We start from the raw sequence: 22062 nt of genomic DNA, 5'->3' as shown, positions 1-22062 counted from the left end.
ACAATATCCTATCAGCCTTTTTGGCTGAGGGGTAACAAAAAAACTAAAAATTAAACTCTAAAGTGGCCTGGCTTTTTGGTGATGAGAGAGAGCATGATCCTTGAATAAATTGTAGACATTTTCCTCCTCAGAGGTTAATTTGTATGCAAACCTCGCGGAGGAAAAGAAATCAGACTTTATTACCGGACTCAATCAAATCTAATTAGGAAGCTATCCATTTGAGCCTTCCTGATTTCCATCCCTTTACTTGCCAGGTGCTCGATCTAATTCCTTCGTCTAAAAATACTGAAAACAAAGAGGACATTATTATGTAGTATTTGATTTAAAAATACTTTGTCTTTTACTTCTCTATTTAAAAATTTGAATCCTTCATGTGACTGATGCTAGCCAAACCAACAACTGCTACCACTACATGCACTGATGGAAAATGACACTGACTGACGGAGACTTTGTCTTGCCTTTGCGTCCAAACAACTGTTCATTTGTGGGGCAGCCAAAATGCAATCAATGCTCCCTGAAAGAAAGACCCTAACTATCGAGCATTATTGGTTGTGTTTTGGGGGGTTTCTCCATTGTGCAGATGAGAACACTACTTAAAAATAAACATTTCCCATACAAAGGACATTTGAAAAATTAAATGGATCTAAACAACCAAGATGAGCTAATTTCATAGGAAAATGTGTCAGACAGTAGGCAATGCTGCGTAAAGCCTAAACTGAAAACAGGAAACAAAAGTAATTTCTGTATTAAGATGTACTAAGAAAGAAAAATATGAATATAAAGCACTTGCAAATGGCACAGTAATTAACACTTGAAACCATAAAAGTTTGGAATTCAAGCAAAACCAACAATGTTTATTGTCAGATCAAATACCTGCCCTTTATAAAAGTAGAATATTTAACAGGGCCATCCTAATAGTAGAAAATACTATTAACATGGACCATGTTTTGGACCATGAACTAATTTGTTTGTTTTGTCTTGCTACAAACCAACAGTCCCCTTCACAGACCAGCCACAGGAAAACATGAAATGATTGACACTGAAAGCTATTTTTACAACTCTACATTTTTTTATAGCAACTTGATTGAATGTCAGAAAAAAAACTAACATTGTACTACTGAATCTTGACATCAGATGTTGACAAAGACAAGGGAAGAGGGTTTGTCTGAATAGCCACTTAGAAAAAGAACGACCCATTACAAATGAAATATTCAAATAAACAGCGGGGAGGGAAAAAAGGGATTTGAAGGACTGCGTAGACCTCATTAGTCTGACTTCAAAGCCAAACAATAACACTACTATTGATAATATTTTGATAGACAATATAGAAACTGAAAGTCAAACTTTTAATACATACAGAATATAAATCTTTCAGCATTGCACAATGGAAGTGATGACCAGCATGGCAAAATTAAACAAGGTCTTCTCATTCTCTGTGTTTGTTAAGCACCAGTGGTTGAGGTAAGCAAGGACGCAAACAAAGTGATTACATCATTCACCAGTTTTGTTCCGGACTGTCCTGAGACATGTATACTTCAACTCATCCTTGACACCATCTGACTAGCCTATTGTCTCTGTTGTTTCTCCATAAACATCAGGACAAAAGGGCGGTTGTTCCATCACCAAGCAGATGTTGCACCATAGGGAAACACTTAGTGTCCCTTGACTTTGAAACAATTTATCTGAAAAGACAAAATTCTGCTCTATTGCTGTAAAGCTGAGGAGAAAGTTCAGTGATCACGAATGCAGCACTTGAAAAGAGGAAAGAAATATTTAATACTGGTTATTTAACAAATGCATAACTTTAGATGACATTTGAATGTTGTTTTTCTCTCTCCCAAAGCAATTTAGGCGTGTGAGGGGGTCACTGAGGCATCGCCCAGAGAAACCATTGCGCATATGTTTACGCCACATTATCACTACATTGGGACAATGATGCAGTATGCCTTCTCCTGGGTTTCTCACCTTCAGGTCAAAAGGCCAACAGAACGAGGCGTCTCCGGTGGCCCAAAACAGGCAAAAAAAAGCCTGACAGTTACCTCATTGGAATGCTGCTGTTGCTATGTAGACAAAGATATTTGTCAACATTGTTTTCTGCTGAACTACAAATTCAATTTTAATATATTTCCAATTAAATACGCCAGGTCTTCTACTTTTTTCTGTTCAGTTCAACTGAAACCAACTCATGCTGTAATTGATTTTTGTCCTAAACAATGGAAACAAGCATCGGGGGACAGTGATCTCATTTAAAGAGAAGGATTACACAACTTCTAAACAGCTAACTATTTATATACTTCATATGTACGCAAGTATGTACACAAAATCAGTATACGTTTAAGTAAGGAATCTATTATGAATAACAGATATGGTATTAATTATAGCCTATATAGCAAGTGGCATTTTTGGCTTTTTTTTTTTTACTCACACATAATAATTGGCAAAAGATGAAAGAAGGGAATCTCTATACATTGGCACAAGTGGTTTTTGTTTTCTGACCTGCACCACAACTGTTTTACATTCCAGTGTCATGAAATGCTTCTCTGAAGCAATGCCACAAGGCCAACTGTGCATACACAAAGTACTATTCTTCCTAATCCAGCTTCGATCCCGCCAGTACTGTTTATCCTAGCTACTGGTTTTTGGGGTGGGTGAGCAGACAGCCACTGCCTGGCCTGCATCCGCTGTACGACAACAGACGCCACCTGGTAGCCATCACTGGCTTAAGGCAGGGACCTCTTGATGGTCTGCCAGGGAATGAAGTCTGCCACTCTCGGAGCTGGAGGATACCCTGGTGCATACAGTGCCGCTCATTATGGAAAATATGGAAGAGTTTATTTTACTCCTATACGTGACCGGAGTTGGAGATCATTATCCACTGCATTATTTTGAAATTCAAATCTAGCTATAGCTCAGCTGCTTGCATTAGGTGTCCAGACATACCATTCATCTCGTGATTTTATAGCAGCTGCACTGTCAGAGTTATCATTTCAATTTCTTTGCCATTTTTAGATTGTACTACTAATTAAAGTAGACTGTAAGGAAACACTAAGAAGTACTAAATATTAATAAAAGAGTGAAGAAAAAGTACTATTAAAGCAAATTGAACCTGCACTGGTGGATCTTAAAAGCTAAGATCAGAAATTATTTTTAGGGCATGTCTGATGATTGTTTTGTTAAAGACAACCTAGAGTGTGGAGCATACCCTAACTCTTATGATTTTCTTGACTCTCTGTGTTAACCTCCTAATCTATGCTTTCAGCTGTATACCAAGGCCTCAGCTATGGAGCATCAATATGAAGTCTGTTTTCAAATCTATAAATTTGGTCACAGACCCAACATTGATTAAACGTTTGTAGGGTTAAAACAAAGATATGATCCACTACAATATTTCAACATAATAAAAAAATAAAATAAAGTTTTTAAAAAAAAAAACTATTTTGACAGGAACATTCGAGTATCTCAAGCAAATCAAATACTTTCAAAATGGGCCAAACTCAAATCAAAATGTGGAGCTTCTGTGCTGACAGAGCTGACAAGTGGAAGGGGTTACTGTTCGTAAAGATTATGCAATTCAAGGTTTTGAGATAGACGCTCTGGAATCCACTGGCTCGTGCTTTCACCTCCTGCCTTTCCTGTAACTGAACACAGAGTGCTCTGCTGACAGCTTGGACCCTGTGGTCAACGTTTAACTGCAAACTGTTCTTCCAGTGTATGTAGGGACACAAAAAGCATCTGTGAGCATGTTATGACACCCACGTACTTCTCACTCATCAAAGTCAGATCACTGCTGCAATTAGCACAGCAGGGTGTCCAACTCTTCTCAAACACCAAAGGCAAAATATCTGCTTGACGGAATAGACAGGCTTCCCACAGTAGTTATATAAAGTGAACAGCTCTAATAGAGTAGAGGCTTAGAGGCTTGCATTTTTTACATAGACCCTAGAGAGACATGGTTAAAGGGGAAGTGTTAGAAAAGGGTAAATGTTAAAAAGAAATAAAAAAAGAAAGAAACAAAAGCCTCCAGCTGGATTTTCATTACTAACCCTGAATGACAAAGTCCAGGGCCGAAGGAAAGTGATGCACTGCTGGAGTGAGAAATGACTCATGGAGCAGTTAGGGCAATGAGAAAATACAGGGAGGCAAATTATCCTAATTTTTCCAAAAGAGACTGACGCACATAAGTGTCTTAGGCTTAACATTTACATGGAGGTCAAGAGGCACTATGCATCATCAAATGCCATACTAGAAAGAAAAACAGAAACAAAAACAGAGCCACAGTGTTGCATTTAAAACAAATTGAATTTAACTATAACTACAGCACAAGTATGTGGTAGCTCAATTTAACCACAATGTTCTAATCTCTAACTATGTTGACCATTTTATACTGAAAGCAATCAGTGACACAAGTGACTGATATACAAAAAACTACTACAAAAATAATAGTTACAGAAAGTCGTTATTATTTATAAATGGGTGAAATTAAGAGAAAGATCATGTCTAGCATCTAATGAGTTCAGAATTTATGCAAAATTTTAAAACGTGCAGCAACTAAACATGAAGGCAGTCTAATATCTCATTACTCTTCTATAAAGTGCCTTATTGCTCCCACGTGTTCCTTAAAAATCAAAGAAAGGCAGCAAACTAAAAGCACAAATCGATATTCAACAGCAACATTGGGAGAATAGAAAAGAACAACCTAAAGAGAAAAATGCAAAGTTTTCTAAAAAAGCAGACAAAAAATACTGAGGTAAGAGAATGCCTGGGAAAAATAGTCAAAAAACATACATCACCCTTTGACACGTGAGAGCAACAGATGATCACCTGACAATTATATCATATTTTGGAATTTGAAGAAAGGTTTTAAAAAAATTTTTATTTGTGGTCCAAACCACAGTCCCGCGTGATAACAAAGTTGACAATGAGCAGAATGAGCTAAACTGTTTCCTTATTTGATCGTCTGACCAAAAGAGAACTGGGAAAGGACACACGCCAAACATTTGGAGGCTTTCTGTGTCCCTCCTGAAGCAAGAAACGTTTTCAGTGTGGTGGTGCGAGATTATGTAATAAAACCTCGCACCGCCACAAAGTGTCACATCTCATTTTAGCTCCATGTTTGTAATATTCCATTCACTCTATCTGCACCACAATTTGCAGCTTTATGCTTCCAGACTTTACAATTTATAAAATAGGAATTGGTCTTTGGTATCAAGTAAATCTTCTGCCTGTCTGCGCTCTGTTTGCAATGCTAATGTCCAGACATGGAGACAGCATTAAGTCTGGGATCCCTAAACTTTGTTTTCCCCAATATATAGGTATGTTCTTCATTTACATGAAAATTTAAATAAAATAAAATCAACAGACCATCATTCTTAAGCATCATTGAGTCAAATAGTAGCACTTCAGCACTGATTTATTGCAGCACTCTACTTAGAGGTAGATGCCCAGATAATAAAATTATAATAATTTCCCTTTATAATTAAATTTAAGGCAAACACAAGGGTCCTTAGATGTACAAAAATTGTACTTTAACATTGGTAAAGTATGATTATTAGCTGATGAACTTGTATGTCTTTTCCAGATGGTTCACTCCAGTCCATGTGGGGAAGGAAAAAGCCATAAAGTTCAAAGTAAGAACTCTCAGAAATGTCTCAGTTATTAAAGCTCCTTCTATTTCAGCATAAAACACTTAATTTCTTTTGCCTGGTAATTATCATACATAACTATCACAGAAGGCATGCCTCATATACTATCTTAATGCCCATGAGAACGATCTGGCACCTCAAGAAACCCCACAAATACCCTTGAGGCTGCTTCCCAACACCTGTGTGTCCTGTAGGTTGGCAGGGATGGCAGCACATCAGGGAAGAGAGAGAAATTCCACAGAAACGGGACATAAAAGCGCCTCCCTGAGAGGCATTATTTTCAGCCCCATCCAGTGACTGGAATGTTAGAAATTTTAAAAGACAAACCAGAAGCAGGAGTTTTGCAAACACTGTTATTAAGTCAGGCAAACACACCTCATTCAGCAGCAGGCTGTATCTAGTGGTTCAACCCGCAAAGCACGGGTAAGACTCGCCGGGTAAAGAGTTTGTACCCTCCACAAATGCACTGAAAATCCAACTCCCAACTGTAATGCTCATGTTAAGGTGTGCAATACTGTGACATCATCACAACCCAAAACTCGTTATACTCACGCATGATGCATTCAACTTGTTGTCTTCAACAACAGGTATCAAAGAAAAAAATCAAAAGGAAAAAATAAATAAATCCCTCTTTCCTGAAGAACTGATAGCGACAAGCATAAACTGTAATCCTCCACTCATCCCTGGCAAGTCGCAACACATGGCTGCCTCTCCCTAAGCCCTGTTCTGCCAGAGGTTTCTTCCTGTTAAAAGGAGGTTTTTCCCTCCCACTGTTGCCAAGTGCTTACTCTTAGAGGCTCATCTTATTGTCTGGGTTTTCTCTCTATTATTGTAAAGATAAAGCATCTTAAGGCGACCATCGTAGTGATTTGGCGCTACATAAATAAAATTTAATTCAACTAAATTAATCCCTTAGGTAATTAACCCACATGCTACACAGTATGCATCTACTTGACACCAGACTTTAACTGAGCTGAAATATGCTTTTAATTATTGTTTCTAATTTAATACAGAAACCTAATCCAGACTGCATGTTTGACTGATTGTAATGTTTCCTGTACTTTCTAATGCTTGATGAGTTTCCATATCTACAAGTTGAAAACATACCTAAAGGCATGGAATTGATTAGTGAAGTGAAAACACAAGCACGCTGCCCCTTCTGCTGATGATAAAAGCCATAACAGTATGACTTCATCTTCTTGTTCTGTTGTTCTTTGGTGGGTACACCATCTAAACTTATTTAAGAAATACGCTGCATATGTGATGGCAAAATGTTAAGCATTTACACATGTAGACAAAATACTCCCACTATTCCACCTGCCTTATCCTAAACATTTCTTCCAGCTTTTACTACAAACTGTAGTTGATCAGATTTTATCCTGAAGGTTTTCCCCTGTATCAACACGCCTTTGAAATCTGACACTGAATCCCGCTTGGCATTAACATCTGCCATGTGCCAAAAAGGGTAGCACGAACAGAACACTTAACCTACAATTAAGAATGCTTAGTGACTTCAACCCTCAAGGATATCGTAAAAACTGTCATTAACATAAAGTGTTTTAAATGTGGGGAAGAAATTACCTACAGATGTACTAACGTTTAAAACAAGTATTCAAATGTTTTAATCTCATTAGTGTATATAGCTGAATAAATTAAAATCAAATGTAGTTAAATCTTTTAAACAGTCTGCATTTCCAGTTAAGCGCCGCAGGTTCAGACAGTAGCGTTGTTTGTTTGCCCAGGTCCTTATGTGGTTCTTCCAGGCAAAGGGAATAAAAAAAATGACTTCCCAGAAACATTTAACACCTGACAAAGCAAGTGTGGCAAAGCTTCCCCAGTATGAGTGAAAGTAAGATGAGGGGTGAAGTAGAAGGGTGCAGGGGGGAGGAGGAACGTGAAAGGTCCTCCACCCTGAAGGTTGGAGAGGGTCAGTGAAAGGGGGGAGAGGGGGAGGACCCATACAATATTTAAGATGCTCAAGCAGAGGAGGGCTTCACTGAGGTAATACGACAGCCTGAGTGAGCAAGTGGTCAAAGGAGAGCTCCAACTCAACTGGACAAAACTTCAGATAGCTGCAGTGAGCTTGCATCTTTTTCATATTCCAAGAGAGAACCATTTACAGAGAGAGATTCTTTTTTAGCAGCAACCAATCAAAACACCCAGAGGCTGCGAGAAGATCCAGAACTTTGACTTTTAAAAATGGCAAAAATCTATTTGAGTATAGTTGTTTTAGAGGTTGCACTGCTCTTGCTTGCAGAGACATGGGCTCAAAATCTCAGGAAGAGACAGGCGCTTCCAAAGCCTTCCAAGGGTCAGTGCTGCGACGAGGTACGTTCTCTCAAAGTTCAAGTGGCCAATCTCACCAGCCTCTTTGAGGAGCTGAGTCGCAAGCAGGAGACAGACATGAAGAAACTTGTGAAGCAAATACTAGATCTGGACCAGCAGAGCCGACAGCAAGACGTCCGAGTCACAGAGGCAGAGAGCAAGTACTCTGAGATCAACAACCGTGTGGAGATCATGCAGCTGCAAACCGCACAGTCTGCTCCTAAGACTTCATCAGGTGAGTATTAACACTCCATCATCTGGAGAGTTTGACCGTACTGTCTCTATACCCTAAAACAGATGCTATGAAAACGCTCATTCTTGCTCTTATTTCTTGTTTCAAATACCAAATTTTAAACAGACACCTTTCACCTCTCAACATTTCCAGACAGTATAAGTTTGGTTTTGAATAGTATCATTTTAATATATCATAAAAGCTTCTTTTAATTGGGAAGGGTGCTCATATTTAAAAGTAGACAAAACAAAGTCACTTCACTATAAACTATTCTGGACACATTATCATCATGTATTTATTTTTGCTGCAAAACACTATAATCAGCCTTTCAGGATCTGAGACACCTGCTGTGAATTAGTCGTGAGGGAAATTACAGTGCCGCACTTCTCTGAGCTGCCCCACAGTACTAAAAACCAATCATTTAGAGCTGCACAATCCCATCTGCAGGGTTGTCAGTAATGAGCTCCATCAAAGCCGCATCATATCCACCGTTCAATTCGACTTCAACACACCACTAATCAGCACTGGCTGCCGCGGAGCGGTTAACCAGGCATTACGTCGTTTATTATTTCACGTTTTACTGTGTGGTCTAAAGGGACCGCATTCATGTCATTGGCAGAGAGAACACACAGACCTTTGTAAAGTAAACAAGAGAACAGAACAGGAAGGGCTGCAGTGATTAGAAGTGGAAGGTTTTGGCTTCTTTGCTCCACCGTAATCTTAAAGGCATCACTATACTGGGACAGGAGTAAAAGGTGCAGCTATGAAAAACTCTCAGCATGCTGTGCATGTCTCATTCTTCTTTGGTCTATTTTTCTTTTGGGGCGTGGGGCGAAAAAGAAAAGTCTCTTTTTTTTCTCTGTCCAATTCCTCAGATACCCTGAAAACTGTAATTTATAGGTATCACATGTTTTAAAAACTATGAAAGCTCCATGGATCTGCATATGGTTTTAGCATAACTTGGGATATTCCTTTTTCCAGAAGCCATATATGACTGTGCATCACTCTACAGCAAGAACTACAAGATCTCTGGCGAGTACAAGCTGCCTAAAGATGAGTTTCTGGGAACACCTGAATTCACCGTAAGTTTCAGCACTCTTGCATGTGGGTTATTTTTCTTTCTTTTTTTTCTTTCTTTTTTTTGGGAGGGGGGGTGGGTTATCAGAGGCTTTTTTCAGCTTTTTGAAAAGCCAGCTAAATTACGGGCTTTGTTTTTTCCCAGCTCTTCTGTGATATGGAGACAAATGGAGGTGGCTGGACTGTGATTCAGAGGCGAAGTGTTGGCCTCACATCCTTTAACCGTGACTGGAAGCAGTACAAACAAGGATTTGGATCCATCCGTGGAGACTTCTGGCTGGGCAATGACAACATCTTCCGCCTAACAAGGCAGCCAAGTACACTTAGGATTGATATGGAGGTAAGTGTTGGGACCATCACGCAGGAAAGCAAGAATACATAAACCACGTAAAAGCCACTTCATGGCTAAAAGCAAGAGGGCATAAAAATCACTTTACACCATACTTGAACTAGCAATAAATCAAACTAATTCGAAAAGACATTACACAGACCACAAAAGCAAATATTCTGTTTCTGTCACTGTCATTCTCTAAATCGTGTTATATGTTTTCCAATGCAGGACTGGGAAGGAGAAAAACGCTATGCCGAGTATGGCTTTTTCACAGTCAGTAATGAGCTCAACAGCTACAAGCTCTTCCTTGCCAACTACAGTGGAAATGCTGGAGACTCTCTGCGGTACCACAACAACACCAACTTCAGCACCATGAACAAAGACAATGACAAATGTTTGGATGACTGTGCAGCCCGGCGCAAAGGTAAGACATATGAGAAAATCTTACAAAACCAATCCAGTCGTCTACAGCAGATAAGAAAGGCTGTTATGTGCTGCCATTAATCCAATTCTTACTTCCAGGTGGGTACTGGTACAACTGCTGCACTGACTCAAATTTGAACGGTGTTTATTATCGCTACGGTAACCACATAAAGAACCAAGATAAGAACCAAGATGGGATCACTTGGTACGGCTGGCATGGACCCACCTACTCCCTCAAGAAGGTGGAGATGAAGGTCCGACCAGTTAATTTTTAGTCATAAGTGTTTCGGCTGTTTTTACTGGATCAAGATCATACGCATGAATAAAGAGAGTTCTCAATAATACCCGTTTAACTGTTCTACCAAACTGTGGCTTTTCCTGGACTGCGAACGAAGTGATAAGGTTGTTTGTAATGGTTTGGCTCGATTTCAGTCAGATGAATGTGTAATGTTTTTCTCATGTTTTGATTGTAAATTGTAGTTAATTGTGTGTATTTATCAGATATAAGATATTTTATTTTTTAAAAGCTTTCCTAGATGCCTTTTCAACACTCCCCCCTGTGGGTAACTGGAATTTTATTCTTTCAGTCATTTGTCTTGAATGCACTTGGGATGTATTTTCAGTTATAACAAGCAAGGACCATTGGAAACTTCTAATTCATCTATAAATCTTTAAAGACTGCCAGACTACCATTTGTTTGTGAGCTGTTGTGAGGGATTGGTCCTATCAATGATGCTCCATTTCTTTTTCTTCATTCACTTCAAACAATAAACCTTCATGATGAAAATGTGTGATTTGTAAAATGTGTACAGTTCTGTAATTATGTTCTTTTATGTGGTAGAAAATAAAAAATATTTTTTAAACATAGAATTCCATGTCAGCCTATTCATTCCTTCACTCAGCAAACAGCATAGGTATTCTGACAAACTCGAAGAAGTCGAGTCGAGTCAAGGTCTTATGTCCACTCGTGTCCAATAATGGCTACATATTTGCCTTGAGCCACCGAACTCTGACTTCTGACATCCCAGCTAGAGGTCCCATGCCACCTAACCCAAACAGATGAAAGAAGACTACACAACTACACACCCACACTCCATTTAGTTAAATGCCTTTAGCTTTCTTACCATGACAACAATAACATCATTTGGTTAGGATAACAAAGATTTTTTTGGATTATACCGACTGAGAGCTAGCACGGCCTACACAGGCTCAGTCTTGTGATTACTCAGAATCATAACAATAGCATGACAGATTCCTTTAACAAGGTGAAATATTCGTCAGGGTAAACATCTAATTAAACCTGGACATTTATCTTTTCCCTTCAAATGAAATGGCCATACTAGAATAAAGGTCGCTTAAAACAAACAAGGTCTATCTATTTTAAGGGTTAGAATGTGTTTAAGCATGTGGCTCCACCACAAAAGATAACCTTAAACAGTGGTGAACTATACCACAATAAGAGGCCAGTTACTATTGACATAAACATTGTTGCTCTTGGAGGAATTCTAATGTTTAGCACGTTCTATTTAAGAAAGTCGCTTCAATAAATAGATTTTTTTCCCTATTTTCCTAGGGGATTTAAACTTCAGTGACAGGTCTGCCAAAAGTGTTGTTTAATATTTAATGAAGACAGCTCCTTCAGCAAGATTTCACTCGATTTTTTCTATTTATTTTTTACCTGAAATGCAGATTTTATGTTAAGGTAGAACTACAGGCATTTCATTGTGTACTTCTCAATTGAAATATAGGGATTGTGCAATAAATACTACCTTTGGAAAAGCTGTGTTTTCATCTTTTGAATGTGATGGCAGTAAAATGTCTCAAAAGTTGGGGCACAGCTATGTTTACCACTGTGTAAAATCCCTCTTCTTTTAACCAGTCAAGTTTCTGGACTCTTAGGCGAGACATGTAGTCTCACTCATGTCTCACTTATAAATATCATGATGCTCCAAACTGTTTTTAATTGGTGAAAGGTGTGGACTGCAGTCAGGCCAGTTCAGCACTTGGACTCTTCAACTATGAAGCCATACTATTGTAGGATCTCCTGTATGTGGTTTAGCACTGTCTTGCTGAAATATATAAGGTCTTTCCTGAAAAATCTGTTGTCTGGATGGGAGCATATGTTGCTCTAAATCCTGTATGCACCTCTCAGTGTTGATTTGCCTTTCCAAATGTGCAAGTTGCCAGTTTCCTAAACATTATTGCGCTTCCATATCATCAGAGATGCAGGCTTTTGAATTCTAAATGAGCTTTGACCCAGAGAAGACATAGTTTCTGGATCATGTTCACATATTGTTTCTTTTCTTCATTATTGCAGCTTTAACCTGCATTTGTGGATGAGGTGAACTGTGATCACAGAGAATGATTTCTGGGCCTGAGCCCAAACAGTGATTTCCATCACAGAATATTGATTTTCAGTTTTGTCCCTTGTGCACAGTTTTCTCCATGTTCTCTGGATCATTTCTACTGGAAATGATGAGATTGGTCTTTATAATTTCACATCAAGGAAGACAAATCTCAAATTGTTCTATAATTCATAGAAACTGTTTGTTTTTTGCAGATTGTTAAACCTCTGCCCATCTTTAATTCTGAGGAACTTTGCCTCTCCAAGATTCATGCCACTGACCTGTTACCAATTAAACTCATTAGCTGCAAAATATTCCTCCACCTCTTTTGCTCTAGTAACTCTTACTTTTCCAGCCTGTTGTCGCTCCCATCACAACTTTGAGACATGTTTATCAAATTAAAAACAAGCTAAGATTTTTAATCAAACAGTAAAATGTCTCAAAAGATTTGATATGTTTTCTATGTTCCATTACAAATAAAATAAGGGTTTGTGAGATTTGCAACTCACAGCATTCTGTTTTTGTGAGACTTTACATAGCATCCCGACATTCTGGAATTGGAGTTGTGCATTATACTCGATACTTTTATTACTATCGCCTTGGTTGGACCATAACCCAAGAGGGTGAAAGCGCAGGGAGAGACAACACAGGTAGATTAAAAGTTACCAACCTGAGATGATGACGACATCTCTTTATCCTAATCCAAGTCCATCAAAACTTCCCAGTGGAAGAAAAAAAAACACACAAAAAAAAACTAGACCATCTTGCCGGGGGATCAAATGCATTATCCCTGTCAATATACCTGACTCAGGGATGTAATGCAGTACAATCTACAATATGACAATTATTTAAGAATTACTTCATTGTTACATGAGTACTTATTGCTCAAGAGTCACCCCAAATGTATTTGTAAACTCTAACTATTATGCTGACACAATCTGTCTACAGAAATCCGGACAGACAAACATACCGTATAAACACCTGTCAAAGTACTCTAAACCAGTGTCATGGTTGTGCCCCCTATAAGACACACGATATGCACGCAGACTCACAAGGTAAAAACAAACCCAGCTAAGCTAAGCTACTGCAGCTGGTATTAACAAACAAAAGCCACACTGGCTGGGTATCATAAGATGATATTTTACCTAACATCGTGCAGTCTTTTGTGCATCTCAACAACATGCTACGTTTTATTCAAGACTCAATTTCCAAGCATTTCCATGGTACCCATAACACTAAGGCTACAGAAAAATTACCAACACATGGTTTAGATGCAACAATGCCTGGCCCCTACTGTTACAACTATGACAGATCAACCAAATGTATATGTATTAGCACTTATTAAGCACTTATCTCCAAGATACACAGCTTTCTTTTACCCCATTCTACCAAATAATGACAAATTCAATATTTTTTAATACATAATATTAACACATCCGAAACAAAGACTATCACATGATTCACATATATTAACACTGCATGATAGACTTCTACAAATAAATGCAAATTGCTAAATTAGCAGCATTCCTCTCTTGTTAGGAATAAAGGGGAAAATGTGACAAGTTTCCTGGCTATATTCGATACTTCTGTGCCTACTAAGAACATAGTCAAACCACAAATTAATTCACACATCATTTGTAGCGGTCACAGATGTATTACCATAAACTAACTATTTTAACTGAATATCCATATGAAAGAATGAAATGATCAGTTCCAATGTCACTTACAAACACAATGACTCAGGCACCGAAACGGCTATGACAAAACTCCTTGTCATCAAAAAGTATGCATCAGATATGAAACATATTTTTCCCCTAATACAGCCGCGACTCAGTAAAAAGAGGTTTTCGCAGTGCTTTCTGCACACTAGCGTCTAGATCTTTTATGGGAAATCCTGGAGAGGTGAGAACCAGATGGGGATATTGAAAACACCAGAGTGCCGGCTTCCATCATTCATCATGATCAAGGCTTCTGAGAAATTGAAAACAGGCCCCAGAGAAACACAAGTCCAGACACTCACAGATGAAAAGGAGGCAAGCTTCCAATTAGATGCCTGCAAAACAGATTTTTCCATGCAATGCCAAAGGCGTAGAAATAAAGAAAGATGAGAAAAGGGGATGGAAAAGTTGACAGAAGATATCAAAGGCTTGTGGGAGAGGAGGATATGCTTAATATATTTTTTCTTTATTTATTAGATTGAAAAACTGACTCCTCGAGGGTGGTGTAATGTTTGTTCTAAGCGATAACCTACTGGGCTGAGGACCTGTTAAATTACACAAACAAAAAAGTTAAGTGGACCATGACATGCTTTTTTAATTACCCTATTCAGGTAAGCTGTGGCTGTTATTCATAAAAATAACACATTCATTTCTGAGCTTTTTCACACCTCCTACCTGATAAGAGACTCCAGGATAAGGGGGGTTGGTCCCTTCTGAAACTCCAGCTCTTTGTAATGCAGTGCCTTGGCATAGGCACGGCATTTGGCAGCTCTCTCACCGAGCAGCACAATGCCGTTATCGTCTCTGAGGGGCAGAGGGCCCTGGAAAAGGAAATTGTACATAATAAATAACTCTAAATGACAATCATTCCACTGGCTCTGATTATCTAACTATGAAGAATACATCATTCTTCGACGGTGGGCTCGTTGCCGAGGAGCATATTGAAACTGAAATCACAGCCCAACCACAACATTCACAGTCCTTAATGTAACAGCATCATTATTATTATGCCAAGTTTAAAGTTCCTATTTTATCAAAAGGTTAACACATTTCCGTGTTTCTGGAGTTAATCTTTTTCTTACTGTTATATAATGCTGCATGCGACTGTGCAAATAAGTAGATGAACAAATAACAGCATAATAACAGATGTCTCCACATCTATATCTGCTGTAGTGCTTATCTTTTCTGGAAGAGACATAAACTGATAAAAAGCGAATTAAATTTTGTGATGTTGATGGCAGAAATAATTAAGTTAACCAAATAAAATATCTGTATTATTTTCACAATGAAAATTAAGTTCTAAAATGCTGTGAGAAGAATATTATCTCAACATCATAAACACATGTGCAGTGGGACTGCAAAAGCATTTATTTTTCACACTTTGTGTTGTGGATTAATTTAAAACAGATGAATTTCCATTTATACTTCTCAATTTAGACCGATATACACTGACGCTATAAACATTTAAAAATCAAATTAAGAATACGACTAATTATTTGAGCAAGAGTTAAAAACATTAAACCTACTTTGATTTTTGAGAGACATTTTTATTACAATCTTTAACGAAGCAAAACCTGATTGATGTAGAAAAAAATACTCTGGCTAATAAAAAAACTTTGAGGATTAGAATTTCGTTTTGAAAATGCTGTTTGAGAGTCCGTTCACATCTGCAGGGACACTAAAAACATGTATGTCTAAACAATAGCACAGCTATTAGTTTAATTAGGTTATCAGGTCACTGCTAACCTTATCGCTGTGCTCCATGAACTCTGCCAAGTTGAGCAAAGTCTGTGTGACCTCAGCAATGTCTTGAGATGTGAGTGCCAACTCAATGCTGCGGATCAGCTCATCCTGCTGGTCCTCACTCAGCTCAGACCAACATGAGAGGAAAGCTGCATTGAACAAGTCTCTGGGGTCAACAAAAACAACATATTGCCATTAAAACAACATTAAAATATTCAAGTATTTTGCAGTAGCGAGATCATTCTAAAAGTTGTAAAAATGATCACAGAAGAAACAGGTATTTGTGATTTTACACAGCTTTTTTTTTTTTAGTAACTCTGCTTTTCATACAGCTACATACAGTCACCTTTGACATTGTCAAGTTTGACCAGTTTTGCACTACTGATAACTGAGAATGTTTTGGCAGTAGTGACTGCCCAAAACTCTATGCAAAGACAGAGCTTCAGATTTTATGTACATGCTTCATAAGGAATTATGTTTGCATTTACCTGGCAAGAGGGATGTAGGTCTGAGCCAGTGACCAGCACGAGCGCAGAGCTGGGGAGGATGACTCTTTGAGCAGGACAACACTCAAGCGCCTCAGCCACTCCAGCCAATCATCTTTGGACACCTTCCTGGCAGCTCCCCAAGCCTTTCCAGTGTCAGAAATCATCAATTTCAGAACAAATATGTGGACGCAAAGTTTTCACATGTAATGTGTATGGGATAATCTGACTATAATGTAAACTGTGAGATTTTTTTTATTATTATCTTGATGATGGTAGTGAAGAGCGCTGTGTAATTTATCGGTCCACAGGCCAGTCTGACACCACTCTGTAAACTATCATCAAATCAGCAGGTAATCCTTTGTTTTCTGCAGTCAAATATATGCACTGATTGTGGTGTTCTGCTCATATGACGACGTTGTTCCATTAATTTATCACCAGTTTGTTGACTCATACATCCTGACCACAATTGAACTACGGCTTTCAGCACTGCTTGCTGTACACAAATGAAACACCTGCAACACTGCCACCGATATAAACATTGGACGTGTGCGTGTCTTTAATCATGGGGGGAAAAAAATGCCAACTGTTCCTTCCAACCTTCTGGAGTGCAGTAGTGCTGACGTGGAGCTTCTTCATAGGCCCCGCCTCTACTGGTCCGCTGACCAAAGCGTCACCTTGGTTACCACGAACCTGGCGATGCTGGAAAATTAGAGGGTCTTCTTCCTCCTCTGCCAGAGTATAGCCCTGATAGGCACAAAAACAAACATAAACAAACACATGCAGGCCACACACATGCGGGCCACACACATTCAAACTGTTGAGCTGGGCCCCAAAACACGTTTTATGAAAGTAGAAGTGCATTTCCTTCCTGAGGGACTGTTGATAAACAAGACATGGTGATGACTTGCTTATGGTGCACTGAATATGAAATGTTTATTTATACTTATGTAATTTATTGCCAGACCACCTTGTGCCCTGTGAGGTTATGAAATAAAAGACTGGCAGCTCACAGATAATCTACGAGACATGTGTGAAAAATGTGTAGTAATAATCTGGATTTACTGGCGAGCCATACCTTGACAATCCGACATATGAGTATGTCGTAACGCTGGTGGTTGATCCTGTGCTTTAGCATCACTTTATTCACCATGGGGATGAAGATCTGGTACTGAAAATAAGAGGAGAGAGGAAGGATAAACATAAGGGTGTATGTGTGTCTGGAGACCGCTTTCCCTTCACCATAAAGTAAATAACTGGGTGTCTTGCACTTGTTTCTAACCTTCATGAACCTCAGATCAAAAGTTTCCCCTACACATTAACGACACGGGGTTTGAGGGATAAGGGAGGGGAAGGCTTGAGAGGACAGGCAGGGGTAAATGTGACCTCATCCGCTCCTGTAAACACCACCCCATGCTGCGTAATGGTCAATGACATCAGCAGTCTGGCAGGAAGTAATAAAACTAGGGGGGGTAGTGCATGTGAAGCCAACAGTAGGAAGACTGGAAAAGTACAGTTAATAGTATCTACATCTAAAAGACGGCGCGGGGGACAGCTCTGGTTACCTTCTTGCCCAACTGGAATACGAGTGAGGACAGGGTGTCCATGGAAGTGGAACGCAGCTCTGGAGTGGTGTCAAGTGTCCGAACGATCGGGTGGATAATGCGTGAAGCGTAGTCTGTGAAGTCCAGGGACTCTGTCAGTCGGTCCAGTGTCTCCAAGGCAACCCTGAGCCACAGAGGAAAAACAAAGGATGCTCAGCTTTACTGAAATGTTTGTAGGACACAGACGTAGATACACAGTCTGCTCCGATAGCCAAGAAGTCATGTGAAAAATCTGACATCGCTGCCAGATGGATTCTTTAATAAAAAACATACACATAAAAATGTTTAGCTTTGTTCTTTTTTCCCCTCTTTTAACCACAGTGATGGTCTAATTTTAATTTCCCATTTCTGTGGTGACATCAGATTGATGCTAAATACATTTTTATTTGCAAAATTAAGTGAGAATGACTTTTATTATCACACTAGATTCCTCACTAAAACTACGGGTGTAGCGCTTACTTGCGCGCCTGCAGGGGCACATCAGGGGCATCAAAGAGCTTGACAATGGGAGGCAGCAACAAGTGGAGGTAGTCATCTAGGTTGGCACCAAACAGCTGGATGGCATTGAGTAGCTGAAAAGGAGAGCACACATTCCTTAATTCCACATACTGCAGCACTTAAACATGAGCGGCTTTAATGAGCTTGTAAATGGTTTTCTTCAGGAGCTCTGAAGGGAAAGTCGAATGGCATTTTATTTCAGCAAGGTGCTGGCACACGAGCCAGCCGTCCAGGAAATCTGTGTATAGCTGTTAGCGAATAAGTGAGCATGAATCTGTGCCTTCACAGGATGCAAATCATAAAGTAAAATATGAACATTACATTAGTGGGTTTTGGGGTTTTTTAAACATCAATTTTACCTTCCTTAAAATTGATGTTAAGTTTCATGACGTACCTCTGCGTGGGGCTTTTTGTCAATTTTAGATTATTAATCTACATTTCACCAATGACTGTATATCTTCTATTATTAGTGAGTACAGCTGTGTTTACTGCATACAAATTCCAACATTAACTAAATGGCATTTTTTGAGAAAGCCTCACAGTGCCTTAAGGTAACAGTAAACATGGTGTTGTGTGGCGCATGTGCACACAGGCTTGGTGGCTTCATGGTGGTCTTAAAGGATGACGTCTATTGAAAGCATCAAAAATACCCCAGCCCCTCAATACATACCATGACCGCCTCTGCTTTTCCCCCCACTCTCCAACCCCATGTCTAAAGTGCACACGGCGAGACAGCAGGAAGTTGAGTTGGAGGTGTACATGTGTGTGCATGTGTGAGCCTAGAAGGGTGGGGGTGGAGCTCAGGGGAGAAGGCTTCTTGAAATGATGGAAGTATGTTTTTCTTCACCTCTCCTGTAGACAAGCGGGAAATCTGATTCCCACTCCCCTCATTTCATGACCCCCATGCTGCGCTAAAGATCAGGCTCCAGACACAGACCTGAGTTACAGACAATCCAGATTGTGGGCTGCTGAATTATACTATACTACAGACTTTGAAACTAAACAGCACCAGAGAAGAGAAGACTAGATGACTGTGCTCCGCATGATTCTGTGTTTGTGGTCTCCCCGTAAATCGTGATTTAGGGTTTGAGGGAAAACCCTGACAACTACTGGCTGCCGCTGCTGAAACAGGAGAGTGTGTTACTTATAGGTCCGTGCTGTCTTTGAACTGCTGTATTACGAGCAAGTGGCTTAGACCTCAAAAGGTCCTGATGGATATTGATGGAAGCCACAAACATAAAACACCACCCCAATGAATGAACTGAAAGTTGAGCTCCTGTACTTTCAGTATGAGTGTAAAGTGATGTGAGCTTAAATTATTAAACCTAAACTAATGCTAGCAAAATAAAGTCATCTCGTCATTCTGACACAGGCCCTTTTCAGTCTAGTTAATATAGTTTCTCCACTAGATTTATGACAAGTTTTACTTTGACTCAGTGCAACTCGCAAAGAAATCTATTACAAAACACAGATTCAGGGTCATGCTACACTGAGACATTCATAATGGAGGTTTTTTTGTGGCCATTGCTAATTTTTTACACTAAACTTTCATTATTCTGTCTTACAGGATCCTTATATCTTCATGTTTTCAGATCCATTTTTTTAAGGACACAGCATGTGTTGAGCACAACTTTTAACCAGGTCATCATTATACATTTCTATGGTTTGAGCTGCTGGTAGACGTCAGCCTGAAATCTAAAAGTTAGTGTGTCGCTAAAAGAAATGTAATGGTAAATTACTAGTTAGTGTTTCCCTGAGAGTATGAATGCGTATCAGGGAGTCTATGAAAGAAAGCTTTCTGCACTGCCCTAAAATGGTATTATTAATGAAGATTTTAGGGCTTTGATAATTATGAATATACAATAAGTGAAACAACATAATTATTCTGTCTTAATATTTCTCTCATGTTGTCTTATGCTATAAATTCTGCACAACACTTTCCTTCACTGTGGCACTCTTTTCCTATCTGATAGCAGCATAAATCACCAGAGATGCTGAAATTCATTTGGAGAAAGGTGAAGGGATCCCAAAGCCTGCTGCTGTATTTCTTCCCTGCCCCCAAGTTAAGAGAACCCTCAGCATGTAATTCCACACAGGGTTCAAATCGTGCGTGGGAGGGTGTCAGACACAAAAATGAATAGGGCCAAAGAGGGCCCTTTGTCTGTGACGGTTCTCCCTGCTGGTTTGCGTGGCTGCTCTTTAAAGCACTTGAGGGGAAGTGTGGCTGATGATAATCAGCAGCACTGGCAAAACTTTGGCCCGGTGTGCCAATCCTCCTCCAAAGAAAGTTTCCTAAAGATCAGTTGCTGGCGCGCTATCCTCTAGACATCCATTTTGCTTTTGGTTGGCATTTGGTTTTTATTACTGACGACACCACTCGTGCAATCACGCACTTCTCAAGTTTCTTTCTTCTGAAAGAAAATGTATTATTCGCTTTTGTTTATAACAAAAAACACCAATATTTAGAAAATGTCATTTCTCAAGGAGTCCAAAGGGACAAGAAATACAAATACAATGTCTTTCCAACAAATGCATGATATCTCAAGAGTTTACTTAATTATTCTGTTTACTAATTACATCACAATATCTCGCATAATACCAAACTAATCATGATCAACCAGTTGGTCTTAATAAAGCAGCTGGCTTTAACCACTGATTTTATTCAGTTACAGAGTTTAACTTTAAATCTTTTGACTTACTTCAGTTAAACTAAGCATGATCATACTTTTATATATTAAAAAAATCTTTCCAGCACCCTTTTTTGCTTTAATATAACTGAGATTTATTAGGGTACTTTCCTGTTCTACATAAAAAGCTCACAAAGTTTATCCTCATCTGTGCTGGGCAAGTTACCCAGAACTGCGTTAGTAACTACAGCCTTCAGAAATGGCTCTTTCGGACATTACAAAAGTCACTACAGGAGAAAGTAATAATGTTACAATGATGTTACTAAAAATTTAATAATTTGTTACTGCTCAGCAGTAATCCTCAGGAATCAAAAGCCTGCTAATAACTGATACAATAATGAGCACAATGGTGAAACAGACACTTAGCAAAGTGCGGGATTAATCAACTCTGTTATATAATTAACAAGAAAAGCAATACTTCATAAGTATGACCAACATTATATTGTGATATAAAAGACCAATAGTAGTATGTAGTGATAAAACGTTAGGTTTTTTTTGTTTTTTTAAGAATTTACTCTCACATTCTTAAGATGAGATCAAGATAGAGATAAAAGTTCTTAAAACATAACAGTCGTAAAGGGAGTACGTGAGACTTTTCAGAATCTTCTGAGCTTCTTAAGCAGACGAGAAAATGGCAGACATTAAGGTAGGAGAAATATTCTCCAAATACTGAGTTAGAAACGCAGTGAAGCGCTACAAATTAGATTTCCCAGGAGAATGTCTCTGGTTGACATCATCATAGCTTCCAGTTTACACAAAAATGTTATTCCCCCTGTAAGCATCAAAAAGATTCATTGGCATTGTAAATAAATATATGCAAATACAGCTACCAGTGTCTGCATTCTGTGAGTTGGCCTTTCAATTTCACTGTAGACTTTCTTTTCTTACATATGTATTTTTGAGTAAACAATCACCAATCAGAATACATACATCCTATTGATCATCTGGGTCA

General features: G+C 39.0%; 2 protein-coding genes across 3 annotated transcripts in view; one reads left to right on the top strand and one right to left on the bottom strand.

Annotated features, from left to right (window-relative positions):
* mtor (mechanistic target of rapamycin kinase) overlaps nt 1-22062 on the bottom strand; it is a 77557-nt gene that overhangs the window by 39173 nt on the left and 16322 nt on the right. For both annotated transcript variants that reach the window (XM_005730810.1, XM_005730811.1), the window contains 7 exons: nt 18385-18497; nt 17887-18049; nt 17400-17492; nt 16922-17068; nt 16325-16467; nt 15840-16002; nt 14769-14914 (listed from right to left, as the gene is read on the bottom strand). In XM_005730810.1, the coding sequence (XP_005730867.1) occupies nt 14769-14914; nt 15840-16002; nt 16325-16467; nt 16922-17068; nt 17400-17492; nt 17887-18049; nt 18385-18497 (968 nt within the window). The remainder of the gene's footprint in view (nt 1-14768; nt 14915-15839; nt 16003-16324; nt 16468-16921; nt 17069-17399; nt 17493-17886; nt 18050-18384; nt 18498-22062) is intronic.
* angptl7 (angiopoietin-like 7) lies at nt 7655-10888 on the top strand. Its single transcript, XM_005730809.1, has 5 exons — nt 7655-8202; nt 9181-9281; nt 9422-9616; nt 9836-10031; nt 10130-10888. Exons 1-5 carry the CDS (start codon nt 7842-7844, stop codon nt 10303-10305), a joined length of 1029 nt encoding a protein of 342 aa, XP_005730866.1. The 5' UTR covers nt 7655-7841; the 3' UTR covers nt 10306-10888.

The sequence above is a fragment of the Pundamilia nyererei genome, unplaced genomic scaffold (assembly GCF_000239375.1).
Source record: "Pundamilia nyererei isolate P.nyererei 1_Seehausen unplaced genomic scaffold, PunNye1.0 scaffold00039, whole genome shotgun sequence".
In the NCBI taxonomy this organism is placed as follows: Eukaryota; Metazoa; Chordata; class Actinopteri; order Cichliformes; family Cichlidae; genus Pundamilia; species Pundamilia nyererei.
The sequence above is the reverse complement of the archived record's forward strand: the minus strand, read 5'-3'. Positions and strand labels throughout refer to the sequence as shown.

What these genes read in the sequence shown, in the direction of transcription:
- angptl7 (XM_005730809.1), top strand. Translation starts at nt 7,842, where the DNA reads ATGGCAAAAATCTATTTGAGTATAGTTGTTTTAGAGGTTGCACTGCTC. An exon ending in TGCTCCTAAGACTTCATCAG is followed by an intron (nt 8,203 to 9,180) that starts GTGAGTATTAAC and finishes TCCTTTTTCCAG; the next exon opens with AAGCCATATATGACTGTGCA. An exon ending in CACTTAGGATTGATATGGAG is followed by an intron (nt 9,617 to 9,835) that starts GTAAGTGTTGGG and finishes TTTCCAATGCAG; the next exon opens with GACTGGGAAGGAGAAAAACG.